Source organism: Triturus cristatus, chromosome 8, assembly GCF_964204655.1.
Source record: "Triturus cristatus chromosome 8, aTriCri1.1, whole genome shotgun sequence".
NCBI lineage: Eukaryota > Metazoa > Chordata > Amphibia > Caudata > Salamandridae > Triturus > Triturus cristatus.
This window is the reverse complement of record NC_140591.1, coordinates 1,182,726,565-1,182,749,763: the sequence shown is the minus strand read 5'-3', so window position 1 is coordinate 1,182,749,763 and position 23,199 is coordinate 1,182,726,565. Positions and strand designations below refer to the sequence as shown.

The 23,199-nt window shown below is 45.0% G+C and overlaps 1 protein-coding gene across 2 annotated transcripts in view; it reads right to left on the bottom strand.

Annotated features, from left to right (window-relative positions):
• Positions 1–23,199, bottom strand: part of CYFIP1 (cytoplasmic FMR1 interacting protein 1) — a 517,233-nt gene that overhangs the window by 337,151 nt on the left and 156,883 nt on the right. The window contains exons 15-16 of one of the 2 annotated variants that reach the window (XM_085622863.1): positions 6,229–6,376; positions 4,781–4,928 (exon numbers count right to left, since the gene is read on the bottom strand). In XM_085622863.1, the coding sequence (XP_085478989.1) occupies positions 4,781–4,928; positions 6,229–6,376 (296 nt within the window). Of the gene's footprint in view, positions 1–4,209; positions 4,364–4,780; positions 4,929–6,228; positions 6,377–23,199 lie in introns of both variants that reach the window. The other variant, XM_085622862.1, reaches the window with a different exon arrangement.

Below are 23,199 nucleotides of genomic sequence, written 5' to 3'. Positions count from 1 at the left end.
GTCGTCGAGATAGGGGAAGACTGAAACCCCTGATCTTCGCAGATGAGCTGCGACCACCGCCATCACTTTTGTGCACACCCGAGGGGCGCTGGTAAGGCCAAAGGGGTGCTCGGTGAACTCAAAATGCTCCCGTCCCACCGTGAATCGCAGGTAACACCGATGGGCCGGCAGGACGGGAATATGAAAATAAGCGTCCTGCAGGTCCAGTGCCACCATCCAGTCTTGTAGGTCGAGAGCAGACAAGACCAGAGCCAGAGTGAGCATTTGGAACTTCTCCTTCCGGAGGAAGCGATTTATGCTCCGAAGGTCTAAGATGGGACGTAGAGCCTTGTCCTTCTTTGGAACCAAGAAGTAGTGGGAGTAACAACCACAACCTACTTCTGGCGTCAGAACGCACTCGCTGGCCCCTTTGGCCAAGAGGGCCGTAACTTCCTGCTGGAGAGGTGCCAAATGATCCCCTGACATGCAGTGGAACTGCGGTGGCATGGCTGGGGGGGTAGACTCGAAGGGGAGGGGGTAGCCCCGTCGAACAACCTCCAAAACCCACCTGTCTGATGTAATGGAGCCTAAGGGGGGGAGGTGATGACAAATCCTGCCCCCCACTGGCGTCTGGTGGGCCTGAAATACCGGACTAGGAAGGTGTGGAGGCACTGGCAGCGGGGGTGTTGGTGGACTGATCCGTATGCTGGTCCCGTGACCTGCCTCTGCGAGCCCCACATCCGCAGCTGCGCTGGGACTGTTGCTGCGCAGGCTTGTTCTGAAATGAACGTGTTTGTACTTCCCTTCCGGAGCGTCGAAAGGAACGAAAGTTAGAAGCGGAAGGAGTACGTGTAGCCGAAAGACCTAAGGACTTGGCCGTGGCCCGAGAGTCCTTGAAACGCTCCAACGAGGAATCCGCCTTATCACCAAAGAGGCGAGTGCCATCGAAGGGCATGTCCATCAAAGTATTCTGGACATCTGCCGAAAAACCAGTCGTCCTCAACCAGACATGAGGACGGAGCGCCACCATTGTGGAAATCGCCCTACCCAGCGAACCTGCAGTATCAAGACCACAACGTATAGTGAATTTGGCCACATCTCTCCCCTCCATAAGAGCTTGGGAGAGAACTGCCTGGGCCCCATCCGCCCATCCGGACACTGAGGTAGCACTTGTTCAACCGCATCCCATACAGAATGGGAATAGCTGCCCAAGAGACAGGCAGTGTTCACAGACCGCAGTCCAGAACTTGTGGAAGAATAAATCTTCTTGCCAAACTGCTCCAACTTCTTGGATTCCTTGTCTTGTGGAGCAGAAGGAAACACACTCAGAGGCGTCGAGGCCTGAACCACCAAACTCTCAGGTGTAGGGTGTTGGGTGAGGAAGGCAGGGTCGCCCGGGGCTGGTTGATGGCGCCGGCCTACAACCTTGTCCACAGGGGACCCTGTGTTGGGCCGGGACCAGGTGCCCAGAAGCACATCAGTAAGGCAACAGCGGTTCTGTAGAAGAAGAGGCTGGCCGAAGCACTTCAGTCAGTAGGTTGGTCCTGACAGCCACAGTAGGGAGCTCAAGGCCAAGAGCCTCAGCCGCCCTACGTAGAACCGAGGAAAAGGTACCACTCTCCTCCATATTAGCTGAAGAGGATGGTGAACCAGCGCCGGAGTGTAATCCGGGCCACCGACCTCCGCCTCCTCATCCCAATCGGGGACATACACGCACTGTGCTGCGAGAGGGTCTTCAAACCCCTCCCAGTCCTCCCCTTCCTCCACAAGTGTACGAGGACGTGGGCGAATAAAAGGGTAGAAGTTCCCCATCGGCAGACATCCCTCCGGCACCGTCTCGTTGTCGGGAAAGAAGTCGATGCTGGCGTTGGTCGCTGGCGCCGCCGGCATCGGCGCCGCCGGCGACGTCAATGTTGGCGGGGGCCGTACGGGGTCCACCGGCAAGAACGGGGAGCCCCAGCCGGAGCCATGGAGGCCTCTGGGCGTCAACGACGTCGGCCCGGAGCCGGCGACGTCGAGGAACGCAAAACAGTGGGGCCCGCGGGGCCCGAAGGCGTGCCGACGGGGCCGCATGGGCCGAAGATACGTGCCATTGCAGACACAAACTCTTGCAATTCGGCCGGAGTCGCTGATGGACCCGGGAAAGGAGGGTAAGCCAACGGTAACTGCTCAGGCTCCATTGGAGCCGCAGGGGCGGTGCCACCTGCCCCCTCCACCGTGTCCCACGACCGGCGAGGACGAGGAGCGGCGACGCTTCTTCAACTTCTTGTGCTTCGCCTTACCTGACTCCGAGTGCGAAGACTTTGAATGGTGGTGCTTGGTCTGCGACCTGGCCCTCGACCTCCCACAGGACTGGGATCTGGAACGACGTGGGGCCGACTCCCGGGCCTCCAGCCACTTTCGGGACCGCTCCCGCAAAATTTTCGGGGCCATGGCCCAGCAGTGGAGGCACGACTCGGTGTCGTGGTCATGCCCCAGGCAGTCAGCGACATCGTGCGCGGACAGGCCCCGCAAAGTTTGAAACCAGGCATCCCTATGCACCAGGGCTAAGTTTACTTACAAATTATAACAAACAAATACTTAGTCAACAAGTGACAGGGTACCGCTCTCTCCGGATCTGCGCTTGCTGGTGCGGCAAAAGGAAGAACTGACATCAGCGCGCGTGGGCGCGTCTGAGTAGCTCCAGTGACGTTATCTCGGCGAATACGACGCCAGCGACGCACGCGGAGCCGTACGACGATGCCTATCGACGCGCAGGGGTACTGCTGACGAAAGCTTTCCGGATCCAGTCTGACGCCTGGAGATATTCTAAGGTAAGGAATCTATCACTAACGTGTCTCTTTCAGATCCATACAATACTGGGAGGATATCCTGAAAGATGTTGACACACAACTACCTCGATTTCCCGCGTATGTCATCCTGATTCTCCCTAATGTCCTTACTTTCCTGCTTAATTCCTGAAGGGGTCGACAGATCGGCTTGGCATTGGGGGCGGCCCTCCAAAACATTCTTGTTCTTTGGGGAAGGGATGCACTTCCAACTTTCCGTGGGTGGCTTTACCAGCACTGGTACGTGCTGGGTATGGAAAAGCTCACCTTAACCCTCACCACTCAGGGACCTTCCTTCAGGAAGCTCTGGCACCCACACCTGGCTCTCCTTTCTAATGAAATCTGGGAGTTGACTCGCCCCAAATACATTAAACTCCTGCACTGACAGATGTAGATGAACCCACACAGCCCACAAAGGATACCTAGGAGGTCCCCATCGGATTAACATTGTGCTCTATAGTATAGGAATTTTGTAGAGAGTAATCCTCGGGGTGAAGAGGGTATTGCTCTGTTATTGTTTATATGATGTAATTCTCGGGTGCTGCACCGCCTCTTAGTTGGTTTGCCCCCACTGTCATGAGATGATAAACTTGCTAATAAAAAGATTTGAACCATAAAAGATATTGAATCTGAAAAGAAAATGACATCCATGACAAGAATTCCCAGAAGTTTAACTTGAAAGAAAGTTATTTTAGTTCACTGTTAATAAGCATACAACATATTTTCATGCTACTAGAATGCGTATTAGCACACTCTATGGGAAAAGACAGCACTAGTATCAAAAGACACAACATAAAAACAGACACTACAAGGTGTTAAGGACAAATAAGAAACACAATGTCAGATTTTGTATGTTTCCGATTACAAAGAGAGAGAAATGCTGTATGGATAGCACACATGCAGATATACAGTGGCATGATTAAAACTCATCCTGAGCTACAACATTTAGAGCTGTGACAGAAGCTTCAGCTGTGGCTCTGTATTTCACTTACAGTGTTCCTAATTAGCACACACGAAGTAAGCCAGTAAAAAAATGGGTTCACAAAAGTAAGGACCCTTCACCCAAGTTTGAGAATTTCGCCTACTATTCTGAACTGAGCCAGACGAAACAATAAAGAACAGTTAGGCTGTCATGTGACATAAAAGTATGCTTTGCTTAAATAATAAAGAGCAACTTCAAAAAGGAACACGCACTAGCCAGTCCAGCGCTCAGATCTGCACATTCCATACATCATACAGTGTATGTCACAGTGAGAAAGCAAATGGGCATAGCTCATGCACATAGGAAAGTGAAACCCATGAGCAAAAAGAACAGAGGCGGCTTTGGCAATCGGAAACATTCCCCTAACCATGTTAGAGATGTTAGCACATGCTGTCTGGACACCAATTGGCTGTATCTTACCACTGAAATTTATCAAGTGTGTGTAGAAGAAAGACTCGCGGTGAAATTTCTCTATGTCCAATATGGTGGGCCCCTCAAGGCTACTTCGCAAAGTTTTCTTGGAGCCACTTTTGTCAGCAATGAGGGATTCTAACATAGTTCTCACCATGTACAGCTGTATAGTTAACAACACAAATATTCACAGCGGAAAAAGGTTGGGGAGAAAAAAAGGAAAATATACATTGCTCATTAGTCTGGAAACATTTTGTAACATATAATAATTCAAGTGACTGTTCCACTTCAAATATTTCTGTGAAGAAAAGGCAATTCTGCTAGACTTGGTACTTCAGAAAAGGACAAAGTTGAGCAGCCAAGCCCAAACTAATACTCCCATGTTCTCTCCATCCCACATCTGACTGTTAGTTCTCATCACAGAGGCTGGTAAGCAATCCAGTGCCTAGCTTTCTATCCCAGAGGTAGGTTGTGGCAAAGCAATACCAATGAAGTAACCTTATCACAGAAAGTTAAGATTTGTAGTGAAACAGTACACCACAGTTTCACAATGCGAAGGAATAAATAAGTAATCTCTTACCACCAAAGTTTAAAAGAGGTGGATAGGTGTAGGACTGTCTCAGAAACTTGTGTATCACATGCATTAATTTGTCCATTCCCAGAGACCTAACCTGCTTCAACAGCTCAGGAGAGTTTAAGGACTCTGTCATAGTGCGCACCATGTAGAGCTAAAACCAACAGACAGGAAAAGCAGGGAAAGGGTCCATTAATCGGTACACAAGGGTCAGAGGTAGGTAAAAGGGCGGTAAAAGGAAAGACAGCAGAGATAAATAGCAGGGGAAGCGGGAGGCGAGAGGATGGGGAAAAGTATGACAAGCAGAGAAAAACAGAAGTTAGTGCATTACAGAACTAAAAGCCACCACACAGGCATGTAGCAGTACAAACTGTTCCCATTACCGAAGCATGGCAGTCTATGTGTTTTCCTGGGCTACAAACAATGCAAGCAACACATTAAAGGCAAGTCAAAGTACTGTCTATTGAAAACTCTCAGATACATTAGAAATTATAGGGGGGACATTTTATGATAGGTGCTAAACTAAAAAGATAACTACCAAGACACAAAGATGGACAGAATCACCAAATACAGGATTTAATCAATGTACACCAGCCAGCTAAGGTCTTTATGCGTACTGATATTTTAAGAGTAGAGACTGGTGGTTAATTCAAAAAGCAATAGATGCTCACATCAATAATATAATTAACAGTTTTAAATTACATTATACTTCCTCTTCCAAGTTTCCTATTAAAGCATGTTTGCAGTAAGGTAGAGTATCATGAGCTCATATAAAAGTGTCCAACAATTAATGGGAATCTATCATGTAGAGAGCATAAGCATCATGATTCCAAAAAAAGGATTCTGGTAACATGATACTCCCAGTGACAGAAGGTGTGGAAACACCCCAGAATGGTGATTATAATGCAAGGTTACCAATTAGATATTGTTAAATTATATGCTAAAAGGTTACTGGAGTTTTCGCATGTTCCTTTACACTATGGCAGTCAATATCTTGCAAAAACAATTCGCCAAAACTGGAAGGGATGACTAAACAACACATTGTAAAACTAGGTATTGGTGCAGTAGCCCCACAAAAGCGTAGATGTTGGAAAACACGAATTATGAATAAAGATATTTCTGAAACAACTGCAATTTGTTTGAAATCTGCTTTAAATCGTTATACTTGACCCCATCTGAAATACCAGAAATCATACTTATACAAATGTTTGGAGGACAAAATTAGAAAATGAGAAGATAAAGATATTCTTTGCCACCCTGCAATCAAAACTTTGAGGGAGCTGTCAATCCCAAATGATTAATATTCGATAGTATTTTTAATCTTCCCAAGTGCCTCACTGTGGAGTTAATATTTTACATATGAATAACCAAACTTTCCTTGATGTTGAATGAGAATTATGCATAGAATTCTAAAAAAAAAAAGGTTGCAATCAAGATCATGAAAAAGAGAATACCTGAGTACTAGACGGCCCCACTGCTCGTCTTGGAACTTTGATGTCAAATCCACTTTTAGGGTCTTTTTCTCCCCTTAAAGCTGGATCATTGAACGGTTCACGTCCTGCTTCCCAGTCGCACACAGTCTTTCGGATAGCTTGAAGTACACTGAAACACAGCAAATAATCCTATTAACATAAAGGGTCACTCATAACTAAAGGATACAAGACTTTCTACATAAAAACGAAAAAGTGCAGAGTTCAACTATTTTAGGGCATAAACATGTATTAACTCCTGAGCAGCAACTCTTTAAAAGCTTTCAAAACAGAACTGTAACACATCACAATGTAAGAGAATCCTCAGTCCCATAAATACTCCTTGTCCTCCATATTCCTCCTCTTTTGTTTGTTGCTTCTGAGCTGATAAGTATAATTAGTTGTGATATTATACTAGTTTTAAGGATGATTGTTTTTATTTACTACTTTTTAATAAAGCTGCATTGTGCTGTAGATAATACCCAATTTATGGGTGATAGTGTTTGTTTTTTAAATGTATTTTGAAAAAGTTTCTGTATTCTTTTAAAGGGTATTAGCAAACAATATATATATATTTATACAAAGGAATGAAGTATAAAATAATTTTATGTTTAAATTGTACCTGACGTCTAAAACAAGTAGATAAAATGGTGACAAACTTAAAGGGTCAGTTTAAGGTCAGCTGTGTGTTTCAAACGCCATGTCGGCGTGCACCTGAAAGCGGTTTGAATCGTCTCGCTCTTCGATCGTAAGACGTAGGACGCGATCAGGCAAATGGCAGCCATTTTTGCAGGACAACCATATGGAAGCGTCGGACAAGTCTGACACTTCTATCTGTAGAAAATAGGGCTTTCAACACGCCAGTGAATACACGTCTGATGTTTCTGGTCACAGCGTTTGTTTTTAAAGGAATTGGGAATTGGGAGAGACCCAAGAAAGGGTTTAGAGAGATCAATAAAGCAGTGCCAGGACAGGGTTCTGGATATCTGAGTCAACTGGCTAGGATTTTTGACACAGTGGAAGATACTTGAAAGGGAGTGATCTAAATATACATTTATCAAGAGGATGGTGGCAGCATGACAATGCCAATGTAGGGCATCGGGCTGAAAGACGCAGAACAGTACTAATGCGTGTTAACTCTAAATTGGGTGATTTGGCTAGAAAAGTGTCTAGTGAAGAGGCCAAGGTATTATTATTCGGAGATGGAATGGCAAAATCCCTGAGAAAATATCTGCAGACTTTTACAAGTCTAGATAAAGCTCACTACTCACTGAGTATGTACAGGGAACAGGTTTTATGGGAAGGCAGGAGGAGAGGGCACCCTTTAGCCAAGCAAATTGTAAGTCTCATATGTCAGGATATCAGAATAATTGAATGTCAGGATACTAGAGTTATGGGAACTATAGAGGGAACCAAGACTTACCCAATTTGTATCCCCATGAGGGCGAGGAGGAAGATGTCATTCTGGTAGAGGACGAGGACAAAATACCAATCAGGGACAAGGTGAGTACGAGGACTCTTATTGGTTCCACTCCGAAAAAGGTGGGAGAAAGGTTAAGATTTTTTCCAATTTCAATGGAGAGAATTGACAAAAGATCCATGGGTGTTGAAGACAATAGAAGGTTATCAAATAGAGGTCGACTCAGAACCACACCAGATGAAAGAACTAAACTAACCGATTTTTCAAAAAGAGTTAGAAAAAATTGTACAAGAGGAAATTTTACAAATGATAGCAAAAGATGCAATAAAAACATAGGAGAAGAACAGAAATGGTTTGTGAGTACTTGGTATCTGGTGGAGAAAAAAGACAGAGGGTTGGAACCTGTGATAAATTTGAGAAATCTAAATCAATTTGTTGCATATTGACACTTCAAATGGAAGGGATACACTTATGGAGGGACAAGCTTCAGGACTTAGATTGGATGTTGAAAATGGATATCAAGGATGCTTAGTTCACAATTCCGATTGAAAAGGAGAGTCAATGTTATTTACAGTTCAGAAGGAAAGGCCAGCTATACACATTCCAATGTCTTCTATTCGGGCTGTCCGCAGAACCATCGTGTTTCATAAAAGTTTTAAGACCAGTAGTGGGTTTCCTAAGAGAAAGAGGAGTGAGAATGACTGCTTATTTAGACGACATTTAGATAATAAATCAAAGTATAGAGGAATTGAAAGACCAGTTGATGTCGGGGAAGGATTTGTAAGAGACATTGGGTTTTATAATAGTTTCAGGGAAATCAATACTAATTTTATCGCAATGATTGGAATTTCTAGGATTTGTGGTAGACACAGTAACAAGTCAGTTACAGTTACCGGAGAAGAAAGTAAAGCAGATAAGGCAAGAAATAAGATTGTTGCCAAAGAAGGAGAAACTGAAGTTGACAGAGTTGGCACAGGTGAACGGTCTGTTATAATCATCGATACAAGCTGTATTTCTGGGACCTCCACATTACAGGGCCTTTCAGCGTCTGAAGACTTTGGGTCTGACGAAAGGTTTGTGGTACAGAGATAGGATACCTCTGAGCCAAGGACGAGTTATTATCGTGGAAGGAAAAATTGGAAGACTTGAACAGAAGGGCACTTTTTGGGACAAAACCATATTTTATTCTAGAGTCAGATAAAAGCAATTCAGGATGGGGTGCCATATGCTCTGGGCATAAGACAGGTGGAGTTTGCAATGTAGTAGAAAAAGAGGAACACATAACTCGTTTAGAGTTGAGAGCAGGTTGTTTGCCCTCCACAGTCTCAGGAATGAGCTGAAGGGAAATTCAGTTTTATTGAAGACAGACAACAGAACCGCAGTAAAATATATAAAAGAATGGGCGGAAGCAGGTCGAAGAGACTATCAGATTTAGCAAAAGTAATGTGACAATTTTGCTTGGAATAAGATAGGATTGAAAGCAGAATACTTACCAGGGATACACAATGTGGTAGATTAGAATTCGAGAAATTTGACAGACTACAGTGAATAGAAGTTAAGGGAGAATAATTTTCAGGAGATTCAGGAAATAATGGGCCCATCTGTGGTGGATCTTTTTGCTTCCTGATTGACTTTTCAGTCACCACATTATATCAGTTGGAGACCAGATCCGGGAGCAATAGCAGGAGATGCATCTTTGCAAGATTGGAGGAAAATGAAAGGTATGCACTTCCCCCATTCTCTCTGATTCAGAGAGTATTAGTATAGGTGAGGAGGCAGAGGTGTCAAATAGTACTAGTCACACCTTTTTGTAAAACACAAGTATGGTTTCCAACCACTATGGAAATGGCGATAGAAATCCCATATTTGATAAGGTAATTCAAAGGTCTTTTACAAGGAGTGGTGTAGGAAGAACATCCTTTAGCAGAATCAGGTTAACTCAACCTTCTAGTATGGAGAATATCAGGAGTTCAGGTAAATTCACAGGCCTTTTGGGAACTACTACGAATTAACTCAAAGAGTCACAGTCACCAGGAACTAGAAAGAGATATAGAAGTGCATGGCAAGTATGGTTACATGGTGCATGGAAAGCGATTTTTTTGTTTTTTTTTAAATATTTTAATTTACATTTTAACCAACACAAACACAGCTGGCAAGCCACAAGTGATTATCCACATACCCAGGCGCTCCCTCGTCCCCCCACCCATCACCCATAGTGACAACATCATGATCAACAATCCGACAATATCCAGTTTCGTTTCACAGGGCGGAATTCCATAATGCCCTTTTATGCTCCATCATCTCCCCTCAGGTCTAAGGCCCATGGACCGTCCCCCCTCAGCTTGGAACAAGGTCTCGCTCAGTAGGACTCTCGGTGTGTCAATCTGGTCCCAGACCCCCATCAAGACCATGGTACCTCCTCCATTTTCCCCATACTCTGCGGAATTTCCGGGGACAGCCCCTCGCTTTGTAGGTGACCCTTTCCGCCGCCATATAGAGGTCCATACCCCTCCTCCATTCCCCCAGTTGGGGAGGTATCACCGCTCCCCATGCCCTCGCCACGTCCCTTTTGGCCACCACAAGGGCCAGCATTGCAAAAATCAGATGCGGGCGGCTCAGGTCCACATCAGTATTTATTCCCAATAAAACAAATTTCGGCTCCACCAAGAGCGCGGCCTCCAGCACCTTACTCAACTCACCCAGAATTTGCGTCAAATACGTGTGAATTATGGGGCAGTCCCAAATAACATGGTAGAAGTCCCCCTGCGGGTGCCCGCAACAAAGGCAACAGGCGTCACTGGCTCGGCCCATGTGGTGTAGCCGAACCCTATCATAGTATACCCTGTGCAAGATCTTATATTGTATGAGTCGTAGCCGGGATTTAATCGCGACTTCCCTGTGGTGCATCAGGGCAACTTCCCACTCTATTGTGTCCAGCTCGCCCAAGTCCATTTCCCAGGTTTCTCTCAGTCTCCCCAATCTATCTGGTGTGCTAATATTGAGGGTCTTATATGTCAGAGAGACTAACTTATTGGATATCTGTTCTTGTAGCAGACGACCCTCCAACGGGGCATATTCTGGCAGGGGAGAGGAAAGCGCCGCTTCAGCCCTCCATGCATGACGCAGTTGCGCGTATTTAAGGAACTGAGTGAGGCGTAGCCCGTACTCCGCCGTCAGGGTCAAATAGGGCTTAAGATCCCCCTTCGCCACCAGGTCCCCCAGTGTAGAAATTCCAATGTCATCCCAGCCTCCAAAACCCCTGAGTTTGTGGAGCTCCTTCAGCCAGGAGCAGGTCCATACCATGAAAAAGGGATTTTGATCTTATTGAAGCAGATGAAGTACAGGTGGCACATTTCTTGGCAATAGTGTTTGAAAAGGCTTATCATATAGAAAAGTTAATTGTTATAGATCAGCTATGGCAGCCAGACATTCATTAAAACTAGGAATATCATTGGGTCGAAGCAAATTGATAAGGAGGGGAATGAAAGGGATTAGGTTAAGGAGACCGCCAAGAGAAAAATATCAAAATATTATGGAATGCTGATTTGATATTACAACTATTTGAAATATGGCCAAGCAACAAAAACCTTGTAGTAAGGGAATTACCATGGAAATTGGCAACATTGTGTTTAATTTCATTCAGATGGGTTTCAGGTAGAAGGGTGCTAGAAGTGTCAAACTGATTTTTTCAACCAGAAAGAGTAATTTTCAAAATTTGGAAAAGAACTAAGTCTATGTCTGTTTCGGTATTTTACCCAAGATTTTACAACTCTACAAATGTGTGTGTGGTTAAATATATAAAAGAGTATGAAAGTAGAATGATGGATAAAAGATGGGCTGCAGTGGAGCAGCTGTTGATTTCTTATGTAACGCCGTTTAAAGAGGTCACAAATGCAACAACCGCAAGATGGGTAAAGGCTGTAATGAGGTAAGCAGGTGTAGATTTGTCAAAATTCACAGGACATTCCATCAGGGGTGCAATGGCGAGTAAGAATTTTATGATGGGAGGACGTCTGGAGGAAACTTTGAAGGCAACAGATTAGTCTAACGCCGATACATTTAGGAGGTTATATTTCAGAGCCTTAGAACATGTTTCAAGCTGTGCTTTGAAAAACTTTGAACATACATAATGCTAGACTTCTGTATGGTCATAAAATGACAATTCATAAAGGTTTACTGAATAAAGAATTGCGATTTTATTACAGAGAAGGAGGCTAGTATTATCCCGCCCACCCCTAGCATAAGAGGAGGTTGTTAGGTGGGTAGGGAAATAGTAAAAGTTTGTAAAAGAAATTTGAAGAAAATGTAATTCTTTAGAGTAAGAGATTGTTTTACTACAGTAAGCTAATGGTTTAACAGGAGTATACTAGATTAAGAATCAGAGAAATTATTTTGGTTTATTTTGCAGATAACTAAAGGCGGATAAAGAATATAGTGAAGAACAAAAGATTACAAAGAAGAGTCAAACAAAAGAGGAGGAATATGGAACACAATTACAAGTATTTATGGGACTGAGGTTTTATGTTATATTGTGCTATGTTAAAGTTCTGTTTTGGAAGTTTTTTTAAGAGCTTCTGGTCAGAAGGAGTGAATAAAGGTTTATGCATAATGCTAGCCTCCTTGTCTTTAATAAAATCGTGATTCTTTCTTCGGTAAACAGCTAAGAACCGTCATTTTACAGTGTTATTTTTCCGTCTGAATTTTGATGACAGAAAACTTACCATAACATTTACTACAAAGTAAATAAATAGTACCTGTTAGTACATCTGACTTGACTCTGGATTTAAACGGCATCATTAATGAAAACAGACTTAAGAGGATGAATGAAAGACATTATGATGCAGAGAATCTCTAGAACCCGAATGAAGCATCATCAGTGCCCCATAAAAAACATTTTTTCAAGCATTGGCAAAGGAGTGATTGTCCATTCAAACTATAAATCTTAGCAAATGTGCAGGAGCCTAAACATGACCTTAGGAAAGGACACAACGCTGTAATACCTCTTTAAAATGTAAAATGTTCTTCATGCACATCAGATTCCATTGCCATGTGAGACCTCTCTTGATGTACTATGTCAATCAGGAGTACTCAGCAGTACTCGTACACACAGTTTTTTAACAGAAGGAACCCCGTGGCCACTACAACTAGTGCACCCCAAATGGAAACCCGTTATTCCCTTGACTCTTTATGGGTAGCACACTTAAGCTACCAAGGATTACTTTAGAAGGTGATAGCGGGATCAGATATTCAAACCGGCTTGTCACAGTAAATAACACAGAATAAACTGAATGTCCAGTCAGTGCTATTACTCTGAAGAACAATAGGATTTTACCTCTGGTAGGCTATATGGTGCAGGAAAAAATATACAAAAAAAATAAATCTAAAGACATGAGCACATCAAGGGACTGGCAAACAATCCCAAACATTGTTATAATAGTGGTCCTATTGCCAATGTTAACCAATGAAACGATATTCATTTATCCTCTGAAATCATAGGTCTGCCAGCATTACACTAATATCAGTCAAACAGGCAGCCTGAATAACACCATAAATCTGAATTGCCATAATATTGCTGGCTTCTCCTTCAATGTCTGCACTATTTCAAGTCTGGTTAGCTTAGTGGGACTGAACTGGTGGCTGAGAAGCAAACAGAATTGTCTGCAAAGGCAAGTAAACTCAGCAAACCACCATGCAAACTGGAAACAGGGGTCATCACCCTAATCCCAACAGTGTTTAGGATCACAAAAACAAGTGTGAAATGTTAAACACAGGACCTAGTACAAATGTTTTTAATAGGGGACATAGCACCATTAAAAAGTGCCAACCTTCAGTGCCATGTATTGTGGATTAGCAATGTCAAAGTCAAGATATGTGGATAAGGTAAAGTGTGGACTGACTGACTCTACTGGTTACCAGTTCAGAAAAGGAATTTTAAGAAAAGGTCCAACCACAAATTGAACGTCGATGTATCTGTAACAATACAGGCTGGACAGATAGTTGAAATGATTTTTAACTCGGGGATGCGGCAGGCAAAAGGAAAACAAATCCAAGATCCAGCATAAAAAAATCATATATCTCTCAAAGACTCTGGGGGCTCAATGACGGACTGTATGGGTATCATAAGGGACAGAGACAGCCGGGGTGAGTGCAGACGCACCTTTGTTGTCCTGGAACAGTCTCTGGAGCTCCCAATCTCTGGTGATGCTTGGTTTATTAGATAAAGATTCTGGCAGAAGCCTGCAGGGTTCTAAACTCTTCAGGCTTCTTGGTCCACCACATATATCCTCATTCAGCTGGGCTTTAGTGGGTCTTCCTTTTTCAGAGACATTATTTTATTCTCGCTAGGCAGTTTAGTTACAAGGAAGTTCATCTCATTTGCCCTCTTTTAACTGGCTTTCTTGGAATCAAGTAGGTGGGATGACACTCATCATAAATGGACAAAGTGATTTGGTCTTTCCGGCCAGATGGTGTCAGTCACAGAACCATGGTTGCTTAGGGATAGCCAGAAACAGGGTAAGAGGAGTGGGCTTCAGTTGAGAATAGGGTTACCTTGCTCTACAAGGAAGGACTGGTGGGTTCCTCTCTGAGCCCACAAGGCAATTATGTCATTTGAGAGGGACCCCCCTAATAAAGAAAAGTCAGACTTATGCCTACTAGGCATAGGCAGATCTGCAATGAAATCACCATGATGTGTAAGTTGCATGTGGTGTCCCAAAGGGACACTCCAACGTGAAACAAAACCACATATACTTCATGCCATAGTCTTATTTCTAGAAATGCATTGGGTGCAGGGAAGATATTTATGGGAGAAGGCCATAAGGCAGACTTCCCACCAAAAATTGAGTTAATGGGAACAGCTGAACAGCAAACAATACACCACTAACAGAACTTTAACCAGCAGTAATGCTAAATCTGCTATGTACAATTTTATGTCATACTGGTCACAGATTTCTGAAATTTAAAGTTGATGTTCATATGTTACCTACTATTCTCTTTCTCTCACAAAGTATCACACTTTGCCCAATCCACCCAAAGATGTTTGGGACTTATGTGCAAAAGTAGCCTTCACCCAACTATCGGTGGGCATTGCCTGTACCAAACTACCCAGTTTGTATGAGAGTCAGTACACTGATTTGGAAAGCAGCTTTCATCATTTGGATAGTCAACTAGTCTTAGATAATTAGCTCACAAGAACAGATGTTTCTAACAGTAGAATGCAGCAAACTACTGAAACAATGAAAGGCTGTAGTTAATGGATTGATAATCAAGAAATATTAGATCCAGTGTCTAGATCCACATATATATTTAACACTGATTTCTCATATTGTGACACCCAGGTCATCTCGATATAAATCATCACCAAAATGTATTTTTATTTTACCTATAGTTTCCCTTCACAAGTTAGATAATCAGCTTTCTCAGAGCAATGAAAATCTTTACATTTGAAATGTTCGAGGGAGTGGGCAGAAAGGAAATGAGCAAAAGCAGTAAACAGATTTAAAAGCAGCAGTCTCCATTATGTTGCTACTTCACATCAATATCATATAGTGTTGCCAAGCTTACAAAATAAAAAATATTAACATTTATAGCAATGAAAAGGAATGAGATGTCAGCCAAATCACATAAGATGCAATGCAACATATCAATAGTTCAGCTATGAAAGTACTGAATAAAATGTCCAGAGGCCTTACAATGGATGCATACCCAACATAAAAAGATCATAGTTGCTGGATTAGATTGAGGAGGAACTATAGCATTTATTAGTAGCACAGATTTTCACTTGAATTAAGTGGGAGACCAGCTCCTTTTCTTGTTTTAATTTGGCGTCATGTCTAGAAGTCATGCCTCGTATGAGAACTCTGCCTGAAGAGAAAGATCCATGAGCCCTAATTCAGATAATGTTGAATATATGCAACCATGACTAAACATCTAATGCATTGTTGCTAAAAGAAGAAAATCGGAAAACATCAAGCACACTGTTGGACTTGGCCCTTTTTGCAGGGTCATCCCTGAACTTTTTGCCTTCCTTCTCTATTTTTTCTGACCTGTTGGCTTTTTTATGACTCTGGCGACTTTACCACTGCTGATCAGTGCTAAAGTGCATATGCTCTCCCTATTGTAAATTGATGTATGAATTAGTGATTCCATGATTGGCTGGGTTGGTTTACCTGTCAGACCCTAGTACAGTGCACCAGGAGTGCCCAGGGCTGGTAATCCAAATGCTGCTGGTGGGCTTGCAGCACTGGTTGTGCCACCCACAGAAGCAGCCTGTAAAAGTGTGTCTAAGGCCTGCCATTGCAGAGCCTGTGTGCAGTCTGGTACTGCCATGTTGACTGGGCAAGTGCACCCACTTGCCAGTCCCTAAAACTTCCCTTTTCTGCATATTAGTCACCCCTATGGTATGCCCAAGGGCAGGGTGCATTGTAAGTATAAGGTAGGACAAGCCCTGATGTGTGTGGCATGTCCTAATAGTGAATTACAGCCATTTTTATTTTTCACTATTGCCAGGCTAACTGTTCCCCATAGGCCAGAATGGGCAGTTTGATTATTACATTCTATAATCCTAACTGACTCAGGGAACATGGTGGAAATTCGAGTTTAGAATGCCTGAACTCAGAATGATAAAATACATCTTTTAGTGAAGTTGGTTTTAACATTCTGTGTTTGAAAACCACTTTTAGAAAGTAGGTATTTTCTTGTCTAACCATCCCAGCCTGCCTCTGCTAGGTTGTGTATTCCTTGTCTGGAGTTTGAGTGACAGGGGCAGGGGAATTCCAGGGGGCTGGGGAATTCCAGGGGGCTGGGGAATTTCCGGAGACAGAGTGAGTCAGCACAGGGCTGAATAGAGAGATCTCCATGTAGATGGGTGGGAGGAGTTGCACCTGGGACCTGAATAGGGTTTTGCTTTCCCTCCACAATGCTGGCTCCACACCCTGTGGTGCGTCTGATGTCTATGCCCTGCACTGTGAAAGGAAAGAAGGAGTCATGTCAACAAAGTGCTCCAGGACTGACCCGAACTGGTATGGACTAGGCAAAGGCCTCTCTGCCTTCAGAGAACAAGGAGAAACTGTGTATAAAAAGGGGACCCCGTCCCCAGAACTTTAGATCACTTTGGAAAACAAGACGAAACCTTTGCTGAGGAGAGGAACCAGAAGAAACTGAGGAGAGGCTATCCCTAAGCTGAAGTGCTGCTTGGGGGATTGCCCTGCAGTGGGTGCCTGACTGCCAAGGAAAGGAGAAAGGACTTTGTGTGCACTTTATTCAACTTGTGAAGGATCTCCAAGGGCTTGGAAGAGAGCTTGCCTCCTGCTGAAGTCTCAGGGACAACAGACTTCAACCATCAGCTCCCCAAGAGTTCTTTGGAAGTGCTGGACTTTCTGAGGAACTGCGTGTCGCAAGGAGCTGGAAGCGCGCCTCAAGAGCAGGGAGCGTGTGGCCGAACTGCCGCTGCCGCTCCACAACACGGAAGCGCCTCGCATCGCCGGAGAAGAGGATCGACGTCGCAGCAGACGTCGCCGCAACACCGGGAAGCGTGTCGCAGAAGAATCGTTGAGTCATTGCAGGGCCACCGAAGCGCCTCGCATCACCAGGGGAGAGGATCGATGTCACAGCAGACGCGCATCACTGGGAAGCGTGTTGCAGGGCCTGTTGCGGCTCATCGCTGGAGAAGAGGATCGACGTCGCATCAGACGCCACGGCCTCACTGGGAAGCGTGTCGCATCAAGAAGAAAGCGCCATCTTTGTTTCTTTGCACCAGATCTTCAACGCATCACTGTCCTTGCAACACTTTCGTTGTCTTGCGTTACGCATCTTAAGGTACATTGAACTCATCTTAAGAGAACTAAGCTAATTGTACCATTCTAAGTACAGTATTGTGGATTTTTGTTGTTTGTGGTCTTGGGATAAGTCTATATAAAGAATACTTATTTTCGATATAAAACTTGTGTGGTGTCCATCTGTAGTGTTGTCACTTGATTACTGTATGTGTTCACAAATGCTTTACACACTGCCTCTGAGACAAGCCTGTCTGCTCGTGTCAAGCTACCAAGGGGGTGAGCAGGGGTTATTTTAGGAGTGTACCCCCTTACCCTGACTAGACGCAAGGGTCCCTATTTGTCAAAGGTACCTACCTCTGCCAACTAGACACCCCCAAATCTAACAGACACCCTGTGGAATATCAAATAGAACAATAAACTAAACTTTACCTTAGGACTCCATCTAATTTGTGGTAAAAAACAGAGCATTACCACCATCTTTTTATCTTCATACAAAATTAAGTACAGAATTTCACAAGATAACTATTGATTCTCTATCCCAGAAGAATGAAGGACAAGGTACACGATTTAAACAATGAACCAAGGCTACCTAACTCTTGAAACAAGGGAAGGTCTTCCAGTTTTCTCTTTGAATGATGCATGCCTTCAATTAGTAGACTGGCTGCTTACCTTAGACACATACTGGTTCCAAATTAATAAATATAAAGAATAGGCCCGACAGGGGGGCATAATGAAGCGAGGATTAGAGCTATGCTGGGTATGCAACCGAGTGTGCGAAAACAAACATCTGATTTTTGAGACCGCTGTCAGGGACTGGGGTGTGCATGAGAGGCACTGTACCATGTGAAATGCAAAGGATGAGACATTTGCAGTAAATGAAGGTTGCCAATTATTGGTTGAGACTGATATAGGTTGACTGGGCTGTTTTTCTTTGTAATTTGTTTTTATTTTTGCTTATATCATCGTATCAAGCAGCCAAATGGGGTTTTTCTCCCACATAATATGGACCTTTGATACACTGCCTTACGACAACATATGATTAAGACTGCATTGTGTTCCTTCTCGTTATATACATGTTTGGATCAGGGTCTGCTGAACACTGAACTGCCAACTGCAAACTGTAACAGTATTGCATTCTGCCCCATTGTTTTGTTGATCAATGCGAATTGACTAAGTAGTGTTGGTGGTAAGACAGTTGTAAACAGCTGGAAGACATGGCAGCTAAACTTGAGCCTTATTGTTTTCAAGTTGAAGGTCAGGCCCACTGCTGAGAGCCATGTAGCACACAGTGTATTTATTGTGCTAACTGTTATACCTTAGGGAAAAAAATAAAAACACATTAAAAAAAGGCACTACAGCCTCGCAGGACCAAATCGAACAGGCGTCATAGATCCGGCTCAGATAGGTGATCCTCCAGCCCAGAACGTTATCACCTGAGCCGTACAGTTGTGCCCCGGCGGCAATACTTGTTGGTCATGGACCTCAAATCATCGAGACTATCCTAATGTTTAATGTCCTCTGATTGGGCGTGGGCAGCCAGCCATTGAGTGGCTGCGCCTTGGACATCCCTATCCACCATCGTTAATGTTTAGTGGTTGGGTTGTTGGTGTGGGGGCCCGGGTTCCCCCTGTTGGCGACCAGGTGCCCCCTACACCGCAATAGATGCTCCTAGTTTTCGGCAGTGTCGGGTGGGGGGCATCATGGGGAATTTAGTTGTAATGTTATTGGACATGCAGACTTTAAATCTAGATTCAGACACTATCCCTACAGCGCCTTCAGCAATGCGATATGACGGCACAGACTGATAAACCCCCCTTGGGGGACCTTACGGTGATTACATGGAATGTCAGGGGTCTTGTTAATAAGATTAAATGGGGCGCGGTCTTACACCAGCCCAAACGAATTGGGGCAGACATCCTACTCCTGCAGGAGGGTCATCTTCTGGGTACGAAAACACCCATTCTGGCCAGATTTGGGTTCCACCAGGTATACCACGCCGGTTTTGTCAGAGGGTCGCGAGGCACGGCCATCCTCATACATCGCAGAGTCCCCTTCCAACACACGTGCACCTGGGTCGATGCAGGGGGCAGATTTGTCATAGTCACAGGCACACTCTACGGTGAACACATCAACTTAGGTAGGATTTCCCCCTCCATTGGGGGCAACCTTTGTCGAAAGGGTTTCCAGACTTTTGGGGGAGCTGCAGGAGGGCTTCACCCTCCTGGGAGGAGACTGGAACGATACCATGGGTCCTGCGGACAGGTAGTGTAGCACGGACCGCCCCCTGCCAGGGGGTCCCTCTAAACTGAACACGCTGGCATCGACCCTAGATTGAGCTGATATATGGAGGTAATATCACCCCACAGAGCTGGGGTACACATTCTTATCAGCAGTGCATGGTTCCCAGTCCCGCCTCGACCACTTGTTTACGCGTCATATATTTCTACATAGGGTTTCACAAGTCACACATCTTTCCAGAAGGCTCTCTGTCCATTCTCTGATTTCTCTTAAATTACATACCTGCTCTCGTAAACCTCCCTTTAGGTGGCGCATGTACTGATGGCACCTCTGAAACCAAGACTATCAAGACATGCTTCACACAGCAATAGAAGATTATCTAGACACAAATGCGGCCTCTGCTCCGTACCAGTGTATCCTCTGGGAGGCCTTGAAACCCACTCTCTGTGGCGTTGAAATTAGCTATCGCACAAAAGAGCAACGTGCACAGCAAGAACAGTTGGAAGATCTTGAAACGCGTCAGGCGTCTTTGATTAAACAAATCAACCTAGCCCCCAGCCCATCATTCCGGCGCAATTTGCTACAAACACAACATGAAATACAACAATATCTAATGAGGGAAGCCAAAGAGATCTGAGAAGCATCACAGCACAGGATATATCAGTGGGGCGATAAGTCGAGTAAAATGCTCCACAGGCAATGCCAAGCCGATAAATCCCCCGCTATAGTGCCTACCTTATGGGATGCAGACGGGGGCCTATGCTCCTCGCCGGATCAGGTGGCCCGGGAATATGCCCGGCATTTTTCCTCCCTATACGAGCGCAGCAAGCAGCTATCAGAGGGCCAAATAGCGGATTTTCTTATCGATATACCACCACGTAGAATAGCAGATCACGTGCGAGACCAACTAGAGGCTCCTATTACATTAGACGAGCTGACCGCGGCACTAAGCGCAATCCGCCCGGGGCGGGCGCCTGGACCCAATGGATTCCCTATGAAGTTCTTACGGCTGAATATGTATATATTAGGCCCCCACCTACTAGCTGCCATACACCAAGCCCATGAACAGGGTATTTTACCCGGGACTGGAGACATGCCGAGAAAGTTTTATTCCTCAAACCAGGGTGCCCTCCGGAAGACCCATCATCGCACCGCCCCATTTCCCTCATTAATTTTGAGCCTAAATTATTAGGGAAATTTCTAGCGGATCGCCTCCACACGTGTGTGACGGATTTAATTCATCCAGATCAGTCGGGCTTCATGCCCCACAGGGCTACCCGTCACGACATACGGAGAGTCCATAATTCCATGGAGATGGCCCCCACATTGGGGCGCCCAGCGGCCCTATTATTAGCTGACATAGATAAAGCTTTTGATTCGCTCAGCTGGGTCTATCTGTTCCAATTACTTGAGGAGGTAAACTTCGGCCCTCGCGTTATAGCATATGTCCGGCTACTCTTCACTAATTTAACAGACTCTGTACGCATGGCTGGGTATCACTAAGATCCCTTCCACATCCATAGAGGCACGAGGCAGGGCTCTCCTCTATCCCTTATGCTGTTTGCCCTAGCGGTGGAACCCTTAGCGACCTGGGTTCGTGGTGACCCGGTGCTCCGAGGGTTTGAATGGTCCAATCGCACTCAGACCGCATCGCACTATATGCGGACGACGTCCTCTTTTTTATGACAGACCCGTGGTTTTCGGGACCGCGTATCCTACAAATCCTTAGAGTGCTTGGGGAAACTACGGGTCTACACACTAACCCCGCTAAATCCGTACTCTTTTCAGTATGCAGCAATCAGGGACGGGGCACTTGGGCGACACAGCTGTCAGATGCAACAGAGGGTTTCAAGTATTGGGGAATCTTCATATTGCCATGCCCTAAGATTTCATGGGCCAACAATATCAGCCCTCTGTTAGCAAGTCTCACTAATGAAACTGCAATATAGTCCTCCCTCTCACTATCATTATATGGCTGGTCAGCCATCTTCAAGATGGTTTCATTACCCAGAATTCTCTATAGATTGCAAAACTTCCCTTACAAGATTCCACAATCCTGGTTTGCACAAGTGAATGTTATACTTAATAAATTTCTCTGAAACGGGGGTGCAATCAGAGTGGCGCTACACACTTGCACACAGTCTACGTACTGTGGGGGAATTGCAGCGGCTGACGTCTATGCCTATTACGTAGCCTCTCAAGTCTTGATAATTAACGAATGGTGGTACAACTCACCAACTGACCTGGCTTTCGCTCTTGAGCATGCTGCAATGGAGAAGACCCCTCTTCTCCAGCTCCTCTATAGCTCTAACACCCTGGAGTCGTTGCCCTCGGCATGTAAAGTGGTGCTCCAGCTTTGGCGGAATACAGTCCGACAGATGAGATGGGATGGGACGATAACCCAAACGACCCCCCTGTGATATGATACATATCTCAGTCCAGAGGCGGCCCTACAGGGTTTCCGTGGGTTGGACCTGGTGGGGATCTCGACTCTAGGAGATGTAATGCGGGGTACTATATTGAAATCATTCCAGCAACTTCAAGTAGACTTTCAATTACACAAGACCCAGTTCTATAAATACCTTCAATTCTGTCATGCTTTGACCCCCCCTGATCCAGGCCCTAGAGTCCATACCAGAATTCCACCCTCTTGAGGGGCGCCTCTTATTGGGGGATCTGGGCCTGCATAAAATCAGACAAACCTATCAAACATTGACAACTCACACCCAGACCACCCTAGACAAGACCAGACATTCCCAACCTGACGGACGACGACTGGGCAGAGGCCATTGCCAGCCCTCAGGGTACGGCAGTTTCTACACAGTATTGAATATGCTACTTACCAGTATGCATCTGTTCTTGGCATGTAGGGCTGCTGACATTCATATCTGTGCATAGATCGCCGCCTAGTGTTGGGTCCGGATGTTTGCACGTTGTTGTCCTGGAAGAGTCTTCGAAGTATCCTTGGATAGGTGACTCCTCCCCTGGACTACAGTGCGCATGGGCATCCTCTCCATCCTCAGATTGTTTTTCGCCATTGTGGCAGTGATGGAGTAGATACAGAAAGTGATGACCATGCTATACAGTAATTCTGAGAGCTGCAGCTGCTACAGGCGCCGGGGAGGAGGGAGGGCGATATGAATGTCAGCAGCCCTACATGCCAAGAACAGATGCATACTGGTAAGTAGCATATTCAGTTCGAGGCATGTGGGCTGCTGAATTCATATCTGTGCATAGAATACATAGCAGTGCCCTCTATTAGCGGCGGCTACCAGTGCCAGCTGCAGCGGTCTGAAAAAGTGTTTTGAGAACAGCCTGTCCTACAGCTGCCTGCTGTTTTGACTGCACATCTACACAATAGTGTTTTGTAAATGTGTGTGTAGTGGACCATGTGGCTGCTCTGCATATATCATGCAGGGGAATATTTCCTAGAAAAGCCATGGAAGCCCCCAACTTACGTGTTGAGTGGGCTCGTGGTGGAATAGTTAATGTGCGTTTTGCCTTTTGATAACAGATTTGAAT